Raw genomic sequence first — 12,077 nt, forward strand, 5'->3', positions numbered from 1 at the left:
GCAGACCAGTTTTTCGTGTGTGTGCATATGTGGCCGGTCCCCACAAGCAGACAGATTCTCTCGAAGTATTGTACGATCCAGCAAGAGAGGCATCGTCAGCCGGTCACGATCCTGGCCCGTGATCTTCTTGGATACATGAGCAACGTGTCACCACGAGAGGAGAGATAACTCGATCCTCTTATTTGAAGAAGCTCCAAGCAGGGCAGAGACTTGGGCCAGTCAATAACAAGAACATTTATCGCATTATCCTAGAGACTAAAGTCTCTACATTATCCTGCCTCCTGACCCGTGTGCAAATCACAGGGTTCTCATGAACGAAATTGCGTTGCATTGCCGATCTTCTTGGATACATGAGCAACGTGTCACCACGAGAGGAGAGATAACTCGATCCTCTTATTTGAAGAAGCTCCAAGCAGGGCGGAGACTTGGGCCAGTCAATAACAAGAACATTTATCGCATTATCCTAGAGACTAAAGTCTCTACATTATCCTGCCTCCTGACCCGTGTGCAAATCACAGGGTTCTCATGAACGAAATTGCGTTGCATTGCCTTTCTTCTAGTTCTCCTTTGCTAGGCAGATATCATGCCGTGTGTTCATAGTTAGAATCTACCAACCTTGCAAAAGGTAGTATGCTCACAGGCACATGCATGCTCGTACTCGTACGTTCGAAGCCGTCCGGTAAGCCATAAGGGTACTATTGAGCGAATGTATACTATTCTCTGTTTATCAAGCCAGTAACTTCTATAGAGTATCTTGAGTACACACTCATATTATTGTCGTTGACGTGCCAGGCCGGCCCTTGTACTACGTGGACCTCAATGGCAGGCCTCCAGTCGTGTCTCATGCTCCTCCTCTTCATCGTCATTCCTCTCCTCCTGGCCAGCCTTTCTTGTAGACGTGTGAAGGCGTCCACTGCCGTCCGATGAAACGACCGGACTAGCATGTTAAAATCATGTTGCTAACCGAACTCTTTGCTGGATGAGCGATCAAGATACTGATGATCTTGTTCGGCCTGCTGACTGATGCTCATCCAGACCTGGCTCCAAAGACTCGACAAGCAAGCCCTCATTCCGTCCTCCAGGATGACTGCTACTGACAAAAACAAGATTTTGCGTCATCCATCGACGGGGGATTGCTGCTGAAACCTTGGGACGGATCCATAGCTGCCTCTAATACGTTCCTGGCCTGGAACAAGCTTGCCTGCTGGAATCGCAGTTGTGGTAGTAGCCCAACTCGTAGTACTGGTGGTGGTGGCTTCATCATCTTCTAGAATCGCCGCAGGGTCGTCGATGTTATTATGGAAACCGAAATTAGTCGGGAAATAGACCTTTGGAGCCTTTGATAACCGTTGAGCATTGTGCCAAAGACTGAGCTCAAGTTGAAATTGGTGTTGTCGCGAGTTGAAACAAGAACAGCTCTCTAGGGGAAAGGCATCTACAACATTTGGAGTTGGCGTGATATGATGCAATATTTACTACAATAATCGATCGGATTTTCAAGAGTATTCGTCATCGCGGAGGCTTGGTCGTTGACTCCGTACCTAAGGTGATGCAATAGGTTTCCCATTGACTTCATCATCATCATCATCATCATCATCATTCGGCCTTTAACTCACCTCAAGCCAGTTCTTCATTGATACTCTTCGTGCATCTCAATCATCATTGAGAACCAATACTGTCTTCACCATGGTTGATGTATCACGAATTTACATTAGCCAACCCATGTTGGGCAACCATTCCCCCACCCCCATCCTACCCAAGCAGACTGTCAACATCCAACCTCTTTTTCGGACCCTCCTACCTGAATACCCCTCGTCTCAACCACCCACTTCCCAACAACCTCAAAATCAACAACCCCAACAACCCCCACCTCTGTCTTACCTCGTGGTAGTAAGTAGCCAAGCTCAGGATTTGACCATCAAATCGGACAATGCCGCTCCACTAGACCTATCCTGCAAACGCGAAAACCTGGATATCCATCCCAGGTCCGGGTCGTGCTCGTCCAATGCTTCATCTTATTCCAGCAGCTCCATGGACGATGAGCGGCGCATGAAGAGGAAGGAGCAGAACAAGGCTGCGGCTCAAAACTACCGTCAAAGGAAAAAGAGCTTCTCCGAGCTCATTGAGGGCGAGCACGACCTCCTGGCCCGCCGAAATACCCTGCTCAAGGCCCACAAGAACAAATTGGAGATTCAAATCCGACGCATCCGTGACCTCTTGGACGATGTGGTACGGGAATCCAAGCAGGAGCCTCCTTACCCAGAAGTCCATGACACCGGTAGTATGAGTGACACAATGTCGGAGCCGGTGAGGCCTATGGGGCAACGGGTCGACTTGGATCTGTGTCCCATTAAGAGGGCTCGGAAGTACAGCCTCCCGTCGAATGTGGGTGATATTCGTGAGCGGAAAAAGGAGCAAAACCGGTTGGCATCGCAACGTTTTCGTCAACGGCGGAAGGTGGAGATGAGTCACCACGAGGATGTGGCGGGAAGTTTAGAATCCAAGAACATGAACTTGAAAAAGAAGTGTGACGAGATGGAGCTCAAAATCCAACTCCTCAAAGACTTCTTGAGCAAAGTCAATGCAAACAGAACAGCAGCAACAAGTAATGTAACTACAGCGTCGCCGGCAATTATTAAGCCGGTGACGACACTCAATACAATTACTAACATACCAACGTTACCTGTCACTATCCCGGGTACGCCTACTTGTGAAGACAATGTCTTCATGAGGGGCATTGTACCTGGAACCTCCCCTGTCAATGCAGACAACACACCTCTCACTTTGTAAGATCCAAATGTACAATTTCCACTTTTCGAACTCTTTTTCTCCAAACGTCTTGTAAGTTTGGTGACCCACACAGCCACTCCGAATACCTGATTCACCTAAATAATTATATATTGTACTTGGAAGAACCGAGAGAGCAAGAATTATTAACCTCAAAGAAAATCTGTCCTCCTACTTCAAACTGGTGTTACAAAAAATATATTTGCGATGGACACTTCTTTTCGTAAAAACATGTTAACGCTACAAAAAAAACACACACAAACAACACAGCTCGCTATCCCCTTTTTATGAGAGTAAAACATCATTGTTTTGTTAACGAAAGATATATTCGAAGCAAATGTTCTGGTAGAGCCTAAATAATAAAGAGATATTTAGACAAAAATCTGATTTCACGTTGAGGTCACACATTCCTCGCGAGCCACGTTGTGGATCACTTCCAGTTCCACGGGATCACGAATGGCTTCCTCATTCTCATGGATCTCTCTCCTCTGGTGTTTCTTGATCAAATGCTTCAGCAAATTATCGCGGCATTTGAACCGACTTCCACAATCGGAACATTGGAACGTCTTGGCGTCCGAGTGCACAGCCATGTGATACTTGAGTTTGTATTGGTCACTCAAGATCTTGTTGCAGATCTAAAGAACAAAATTAATAGCTAATTATCGATTTATCTCCTTGGCAGAGCCCCTTGACGTAGAAGAAATAAAGACGTGATTCCAAGAACTTGATTTGAATTTACAACTCGGTTGGGCCATTCCAAGCAAAATTGTGAAGCACATGAATAGCTAGTCATGAAGAGCTGCAGTATCTGGACTACGATGTCAGGCACGAAGAGAGATTAGTACCTAATAGAAACTTACTTTGCAAACATAAGTTTGTATTGGCATCTCATGCGCCACCTTTTTATGGCGAGTTAGGGCCTTTTCAGAGCTGTAGGCCTTGGAGCAATGACACACGTAATTCTTTTCGCCTTTGTGAGTATTTTCATGGTTAAGTCGATCGTCCTCGTAGTGGAAAGTCTTGTCACAAAACTGACACTGATGAGTTTTGATTTTGATCGTCTCTTTTTCGGCTCTCCCAATGGAATCCACTTGGCAGCTCTCTTCGTGGAAGCGCTTCAAATGAGTGATTAAATTCTTCTTGAAAAGGAATTTCTGGAAGATCGAAAACCCGTTAGTTAATCACAAAAAGTAACCCTGATTTTTCTCCGATCAAACCAGGGTCACCTTTTTGGCCAAGCCTAATATTCTACCATACGTTAGAAAAGGCCTGTGCTTTGACTTTCCTAGTTTTCTGGCGATCCTGATTTTGGAAATTTGTTTGATCCCATCACTAGTATTTCCTTACTTCTACGAAATACAGAAAAGTTTGAAATGAGTCAAAAAACTAGCTGAACTGAACAAAGATTCCAAGCAATCACATCCTGTTGAACAAACGTCATTTAATGATAGAATAACGTCAATGAAGGTTACCTGAAATGAAATATAACTGTCATAAAAGGGGTTCGGGTTGGGTTAAGCAAGTCAGCTGATATTGTTGGACTAATTGTAATGGCTTTGCAGATGTATGCATGTCGTGAGCAGGCCTTTGCACGTTACCCCAAAACTTGGATGAGATACATCTAATAAAAAATTCCATTCGATCTTTACATTAGTCTAAAAATTATCAAGCCAACTCTTAACGACATACGATAGACAGATGGAACAAATTTGATATAACTTTGGTCCATTAGTTGAAAAGTTAACTTTGTAAGTCTTTAATCTATTATTTCGAAGAGAAGAAGCGTGACGAAAATGAATCAGCATTCTATGCCAATATTGTAAATTGCATTGCATAACGGCAAATCCGAATGTGGAAACAAACTTTACTCATCAAAAACGTTTAAATCTACTAAGGACAATGCCCCGTCGTCTGTCCTTGCTTGTGCACCACTCCCACAGTAATCACACCAGGAGTCCCGGGTCAAGAAGGTGACGAGAAAGCCAGTTACTAAACTACAGGTCCATAGCTAAGAGACATTGGGCAGTGCTTGTTTCTGGCAGTAATCCTCAATCTAAACCGAACCTACCCTAGCTTACGAGGATCATAACGCAAAGCAATGACTGGGAACGACTCCGACCTTGTCGAAGTATTTTTGTTGCCAAAATCTGGTCGGTTCCTCTGAAGCATTCAAAAGACCTGTGCATTCAAGTGCTGATAATGGAGATCTCTCTGGAAGATCGGTGCATTGTGATAGTCAGGAGCTTCATCACCGCCTATTTTGGACATGTTCCAGTACAGTCTCCCATTTGGAACAATCTGCACGATCTTTGTATCAAATATTTCGCGTACGCCGCTCACACCCAACATGACTTGAAGGCCACAAGAGATTGTTTGTCAAGTCAATTGACAGATGTTGTGGAACACCATGAGCTAACTCGATTCCCAGTGTCACCCAAATTGAAATCAGAGGTCGCCCATTGGATGAAAAGGGTTCTGGATGGTGACACTACCTCAAACGGTAATATCGAGTTCGAAGAACCCGAGTACATCTTCAAGAGCTTCGAGCGAAATCACTTGGAATATGTGACACTTCTGGAGGAGAATCGAAACATTATTGGTCATGGAACCACAGGACTGACCTCTTGGCAAGGGGCCATGTTTCTTACGGATTGGTTGACCAAATTCACCTCATTCCTAACGAACCAACGTGTGATAGAGCTGGGATCTGGATCCGGATTGTTAGGACTCTCCTTGCTCCGATCGTTTGGCATGGAATCTTTCATCTTCACGGATTGCCATGTCAAAGTCATCAATGCAATTATCAATAACCTTCAACTTAACTTCCCCTCAGATTCATCCACCAAAGACTTGGATCCAGCCGAGCTCTTGGAACAAACCCAAATTGGCCCTCATTACGTCATCCCCGAGGAGAAAATACGTTCCGTCAGTTACCATCAAAGGATTGGTCACTGCTCAACGGCGGTTCAACATTTGGACTGGTTGAAATATGACGTGTCTAGCTTGCCCAAAGTGGATGTGATCCTGGGATCAGACATTGTCTACGAACGAGCGTTTTTACCTCCATTGTGTGGATTGATCCAAGATCTGCTCAAACTGAGCGATGCCATGGATCCGACAGCTTATATCGCTTGTACAGAAAGAAGCTTCACGACACTAGATTGCTTCAATGATGAGTTAAAAAAGCATGGATTGAGTTATGCCATTATTTCCAAGGGTTCCTATAGTCCGACTGAGACAATTGTCAATTCGGATGTGAGTCACCAAGCAACGCGTTTATATCGAATCAAGTTGACCGGAAATCTACCTCAACCCGAAAGAGGATTATTCTAATCGTAAACTATTAGCCGAATATAACTGGATACAAGTAACAACATCTCAAAAGACTTACTTTTTGACACACGGGACATTTATTTTCCACGGCCACCTGATGTAAGGATGTTCCATGGGATAGTTTGAGGTGGTCCTCCAAAGCTTGCTTGGTTTTGAATTTTTCGGGTTGATCGTGTCGATGACAATAGAACCCACGAACACTGATCTCAACCTGAGAACAAGTATGATCTTCGCGGACCTTGGCATTGTCAAAAATCTCAAGGCAAAACTAGAAGAATAAAAGAAAAGGACGAGATTATCTCTGCGGTTGCGTGAGTTGTACATGATCTGATCCGCCCTAAATAAAGGTGACTAAAGAATAGTTTGAAATCTTTTTCAAATTAAAAAAATAACATCCTAACGTCAACCCATGGATGTCCAACAGAGTACATAAACGTGTATTTGTTGGATGTTTTAGGTTCATTTCCTGTTTTTCATGAGCCTAGTTTCAAATGCCCATCCTAACCTGTAGTATGTAAAATCAAAGCCAAGAATTTCTTGGTCAACTTTGTGCAGCTTTCAGCTGACCTCGTGGCTAGCTCAAAATATCATTGAGCTGAATTAATAGTAGCACGTGTCCATTGTGATCTCGACCCGCATCATGAGTTTGCCGGTGGAACCTCTCGCCGATTCGTTGGTCGCCGAGTATTTAGCTCAGACCGGTCAAGCCCGCTTGAGCCAGGAGTTCAAGGCTAAACGTCGTTCTAATCCTTTAGCCCAAAATAGCCCTTCCTTGAAGGACATCATCGCTCATTACAACCAGACGGCACCTGCCAATAAGCGATTGAATCTGAGCCAGAATCCTCAGGGCAAATCGTCGTCCGAAGATGAGTCGGATTCCGAGGATGAAGCTCCGACTAAAGCTAAAAACCAGGCCTCGCCCGCCGTGACCCGTTCCAAGGCTCAACAGAAAAAGTCGTCTTCTGAGGAGAGTAGCTCGGAAGAAGATGAGCCGAGTGCCAAACCCGCGGTCAAACCTAACATGGTTGCACCCGTGACGCCCAAGAAGAAGAAGGAAGAGTCCAGCTCTGAGGAAGATAGTTCAGAGGATGAGGAGGAAGATAAGAATCAGAAGAAGAAGAGCTCAGTGGCGGCCAAGTCTCCGGTGAAGAAGGTGGTGGTGAAAGCGGCTCCCAAGGCGAAAGAGTCTAGCTCAGAAGACGAAAGTTCGGAAGATGAAGCGCCGGTTAAACCGGTGAAAAGAGTCGTGACGCCGGCGAAGAAAAAAGAATCGAGTTCGGAAGAGAGTTCGGAAGACGAGGAAGAAGCACCCCAGAGCCAGAAACCTAAGGTCGTTTCGTCCAAGAAAACCGTGGCAGTGGTCACGAAAAACAAAGATGCAAGCTCGAGTTCGGAGGACAGTGAATCCGAGGATGAGGCTCCTAAGAAGAAAGCCACCGTTCCAGTGGTCAAGAAGCCAGTGGCCAAACCGGCTCAGAAGGAGAGCTCAAGTTCTGAAGAATCTAGCTCCGAAGATGAAGCTCCCAAGAGAGCTGTGGCTGTCGTGGTCAAGCCCTCGGCCACCTCAGCTACTAAGAAACCCGGGCTGGCTGTCAATAAAAAAGCCGAGTCGAGTTCGGACGACGAGTCGAGTTCCGAAGATGAAGCTCCCAAGAAAATCGTACCTCCTTCGGTGCCGAAACCAACCAGCAAAGCCGCAGCCAAGAAAGAGAGCTCAAGCTCAGAGGAATCTAGCTCTGAGGATGAAGCTCCCAAGAAGGCCCCGGCTGTAGCGGCTAAAAAGACCGTGGCGAAGCCCGTGGCCAAATCAGCCAAGAAAGAGAGTTCTAGTTCCGAGGATTCTAGCTCTGAGGATGAAGCTCCCAAGAAGGCCCCGGCTGTAGCGGCTAAAAAGACCGTGGCGAAGCCCGTGGCCAAATCAGCACAAAAGGAGAGCTCAAGCTCGGAAGAATCCAGTTCCGAGGATGAAGCTACAAAGAAGGCCCCGGCTGTAGCGCCTAAAAAGCCTACGGCGAAGCCCGCGGCTAAAACTGCGGCTAAGAAAGAGAGCTCAAGCTCGGAGGAATCCAGCTCCGAGGATGAAGCTCCCAAGAAGGCCCCGGCTGAAGCGGCTAAAAAAACCGTGACCAAACCTGCGGCCAAATCAACTAAGAAAGAGAGTTCAAGCTCGGAGGAATCCAGCACCGAGGATGAAGCTCCAACTAAGGCCCCGGCTGTTGAGGCTAAAAAGCCCGTGTCGAAGCCTGCGTCGAAGCCCGCGGCTAAGAAAGAGAGCTCAAGCTCAGAGGAATCTAGCTCTGAGGATGAAGCTCCTAAGAAGGCTCTGGCTGCAGGAGGCCAAAAGCCCGTTGCGAAGCCTGCAGCCAAACCGACCAAGAAAGAGAGTTCAAGCTCCGAAGAATCCAGCTCTGAGGATGAAGCTCCCAAAAAAGCCGCAAAGGGAGCAGATAAGAAGACAGCCAAGAAGGAGAGTTCAAGCTCTGAGGAATCCAGCTCCGAGGATGAAGCTCCCCCAAAGCCCGTTAACACGACCGCAACCAAACAAACCCCGGCCAAGACGGCTAAAAAGGACGAGTCAAGTTCTGAAGAAAGCAGCTCGGAGGATGAATGTGCCCAAAAGCCCGCGACACCTGCGGCCAAAAAGGTTCCGGCCAAAAAAGAGAGCTCAAGTTCAGCGGAATCCAGCTCTGAAGATGAAGCTCCCAAGAAGGCTAATGCTCCTCCGGCCACCCTCACTCCCTCTAAGCCAACTAAAGCAAAGCAGAGTAATTCTGAAGATAGTTCCGAGGATAGCTCGGATGATGACGAACCTCCAAAGAAAGTAGCCAAGACTACTAGTACTCCAATCGTCACGAAACCCGTCACGAACAAAGACGAATCAAGTAGTAGCGATGATAGCTCAGATGAGGAACCCACCGCAATGACCACACCCAAGGCTAAGGCGAGCAAACCAGCGGCTGAGAAAAAATCATCATCAGAGGAGTCATCTTCCGACGAGGATGAAGCTCCCAAATCCAAACCTGCCGCAGAACATACTTTCAAGACCCCGCAAACCGGCACCAAACGAAAAGCCGAATCGAGTTCCGAGGCCTCTTCTGACGAACAGATCCAGGCTCCTCCACCTGCAAAGAAGTTTGTCAGTTCCACTCCACGTCCAGCCAGTAACGGTGTGCCCAAGCAAGAGAGTGATAGTGGCATCGAGGATATGCCCAAGCATAAGAAGCCGAACACGCCATTCCGACGAATTGACACCCTGAATACGACCATCGAGAAGGCCGAACTTGCCGATAATTCATTCAAGAGCTTCGACACGTGGGGGGCCAAGGCTAGCCGTGATCTCATTGTGACCAAAGGAAAGAGCTTCAAGCACGAAAAGACGAAGAAAAAGAGAGGTAGCTATCGTGGTGGACAGATCAATGTGGGTGTGAATAGTATTCGATTCGACTAGCTTCTGTTTTCAATTGGGGCTCCTGTATCCAGCACTTTGTGGGAATAAAGATATTTTATCGCAATGCTTGACTTACCTTGCACCAGGTTTCAGGTTTGTTGGGGTGTCTCTTTTGATGGTGACGAATATAGAAGCGCTTCTTGATGAAGTTCAAGGGGCAGAATTTGCATCGATGCCGGATTTCCTTCGGATGATGGAGCTGGATGTGGGCCAAGAGATTTCGGTCCCATTTGAACTCTTTATTACAATCCTTACATTTGCCCTTCTTTCCCATGTCGTGTTCAAGGGCCATATGCTCCTCTAGATTCCACCGTTTGGGAAATAATTTCCCGCACACTTTGCACGATGAGTTAATCTCCACGTGGAATGAGGCGTGTCGATCGAAGAGCTTTTTGTTTGGAAAGGCCTTGCCACAGAGCTGACACGCGAACAAAGATTTACAAACCAGACTTGGACTGGTCTTTTTCTTTCTCTTCCTAGACCTAAGATGCCTTGGCGAAGTAGTTTTGCCCACCGAGGAACTAAGTTTCGGGTCTTGAATGGAGCCGTTATTGGCGTCTTCATGATCCTCTCCGGTCATGGAATTGCGCATTTCTTTTAATGCATCCGCTGAGAAGTTCAATGTCACTGACTTTGAGCTCCCAGGAATGGCGAACTTGAAGCTCTGTCCCTCGCGAACCTTTTCCAGATTCACTTCAATCTCGGCATCTTCCGTCTGAGACACTCGATTCTCACCCTCAAAGCTCTCGTCAATGACGAGGCCCTCCTCGGTCTCTTCCTCATGCAAACTAGGTGGCTCTAATTCGTCATCAGACTTGGGGATCTCCGGTGTCAAAGGCGTTGGTGTTTCCGGAATGGTTGAGGTTGACAAAGGCGAGAATGATGCATCGGGTCTGAGCACCACGGGTTTAGGTGCGCAAACCGAAGGGTCCACTCGTTGATTCGGCTTTAAGACACTAAACTGAGGTAACGGGGATGTTCGTGGAGGGTTGGCAGATTGAGTCAATACTTCAGACGGATCGGCCGGCCGGACGCCAAAATTCGGCGGGGTCAAACCACTTGATGTAGGCTGATCGAAGCTATACGTCGGGTCCATGTCCGGTGGAATGTCCACCACCACCGAGTGCTGTTCTTTCTCTTGATTCGGAAACATGGAAGCACTGGCACACTTCCTACTATTCAAACCGGATGTTCCAGACCCGGGGGCCGGCAAGGGCGAGGGTTCCGGATTGGAATCCTCGTTTTGCAAATGCGGCAATAGAGCGTTTTCGAGATCATCGATTTGATTGGCTTGCAGATTGGTCAAGAAACTGGGGTCAAAGCTCTCCAACACACTCGTTACCACACGACTACTACTGTTGGGATTGACTTCATGACCACCCTGTCGGGGGCTAGGCAGGGGTTGAAACGGAAACGAACTGAGTGAAGCCAATGTCGCTTGGGAGGGCGCACGATTTGAGGGTGAATGGCTTTCTCCACTGGGATGAGGGTCGATCCTCTCCTGCTTATGCAACGGGATCTCCGGTGGCAATTGAGGAAAAGGGGCCGAAGGTCGAGCTAATTCGTCCTCGGGATGCTGAGTCGTGACACTGGGTAACAGAGGATTGGACGGGGCTTTGGGTCGATCCCACGACCTCGGGTGATCCGACGTAAAATTAGGGAACGAGGTCTTGACGCGTTTGAGGAATGAGATGAGGGTGGGAATACCTAGGACTTGAGCCACGAGGAGCATGGACTCAATACCTCGCGAGGAAGTGTCGAGATTACCCACGCAATACAGAGTGCTCACCAATTGCTGGAGATCCGTGAAGTCGAGTGTGATTCCGTTGGGCGAAAGCTCTTTATCCAAATCGATGGCCATGATCACTAAGAAAGAGAAACAATCAAGAAATTATGGTTTGAGTACAATCCTGCAAGAACGGTCTTTAATCTGCTCTGGATATGGGTGAAATCATTTTTCTCCAATAAAATAGCGGTCCTAATTTTGTAAGCTTGGGACGAAATTTCAGCCTTATGCTTAAATGATAGCTGGCATAGAGCCGTTGAAATTTATCGTTTTAAATAATACCTTTATCAAGTAAAACGTGAACCAGATTACCAATAAAAAAGAAGTCATTTCACGGATGTATTATGTAACGTACGCGGATAATGTCTGAGGATATCCCGGAAGAACTTGGAAGAGGCCGAAAGGACGGTCTTGTGAGCGCGGAGGCTCTGATTTTGGCAGACCAGCGTTAAATCCGTGAAGAGACCCAATTGGAAATGATTGGTGAGAGAACCGAACACCACATCCTTCTGCTCGTGTTCAAATTCACGAACCAGGTCCTCATGGCTCACCATGGTTGGCAATGGTTAAAGAACTCGAGTAGAGTGCTAGTTACAATATCTTTGAGTAGACTCCAACCTAGGATTTAATGAGGGAATGTCACCGGATTGACCCGATCATGTTGATGTTGGGGAGAACAGTTTTGTTGATGTTGATGTCCAATGTTTTGACGCTTTTGACCCT

General features: G+C 47.0%; 4 protein-coding genes across 4 annotated transcripts; 3 read left to right on the top strand and 1 right to left on the bottom strand.

Annotated features, from left to right (window-relative positions):
• The first annotated feature begins 784 nt into the window (after nt 1-784).
• On the top strand, nt 785-3,005 carry LOC131886142 (uncharacterized). Its single transcript, XM_059234398.1, has one exon. The coding sequence runs from the start codon at nt 1,687-1,689 to the stop codon at nt 2,788-2,790; it is 1,104 nt and encodes a 367-aa protein (XP_059090381.1). The 5' UTR covers nt 785-1,686; the 3' UTR covers nt 2,791-3,005.
• On the bottom strand, nt 2,911-12,048 carry LOC131886136 (zinc finger protein 184-like). Its single transcript, XM_059234392.1, has 5 exons — nt 11,710-12,048; nt 9,645-11,434; nt 6,179-6,388; nt 3,648-3,941; nt 2,911-3,422 (listed from the first exon to the last, which is right to left on the bottom strand). The coding sequence occupies exons 1-5, from the start codon at nt 11,906-11,908 to the stop codon at nt 3,177-3,179; spliced, it is 2,739 nt and encodes a 912-aa protein (XP_059090375.1). The 5' UTR covers nt 11,909-12,048; the 3' UTR covers nt 2,911-3,176.
• LOC131886141 (protein-lysine N-methyltransferase EEF2KMT-like) lies at nt 4,911-6,163 on the top strand. Its single transcript, XM_059234397.1, has one exon. It carries the CDS (start codon nt 4,987-4,989, stop codon nt 6,118-6,120), a length of 1,134 nt encoding a protein of 377 aa, XP_059090380.1. The 5' UTR covers nt 4,911-4,986; the 3' UTR covers nt 6,121-6,163.
• On the top strand, nt 6,676-9,632 carry LOC131886135 (nucleolar protein dao-5-like). Its single transcript, XM_059234391.1, has one exon. It carries the CDS (start codon nt 6,761-6,763, stop codon nt 9,566-9,568), a length of 2,808 nt encoding a protein of 935 aa, XP_059090374.1. The 5' UTR covers nt 6,676-6,760; the 3' UTR covers nt 9,569-9,632.
• Nucleotides 12,049-12,077: the final 29 nt, after the last annotated feature.

This window comes from Tigriopus californicus, chromosome 9, assembly GCF_007210705.1.
Source record: "Tigriopus californicus strain San Diego chromosome 9, Tcal_SD_v2.1, whole genome shotgun sequence".
NCBI classification, from domain to species: domain Eukaryota; kingdom Metazoa; phylum Arthropoda; class Copepoda; order Harpacticoida; family Harpacticidae; genus Tigriopus; species Tigriopus californicus.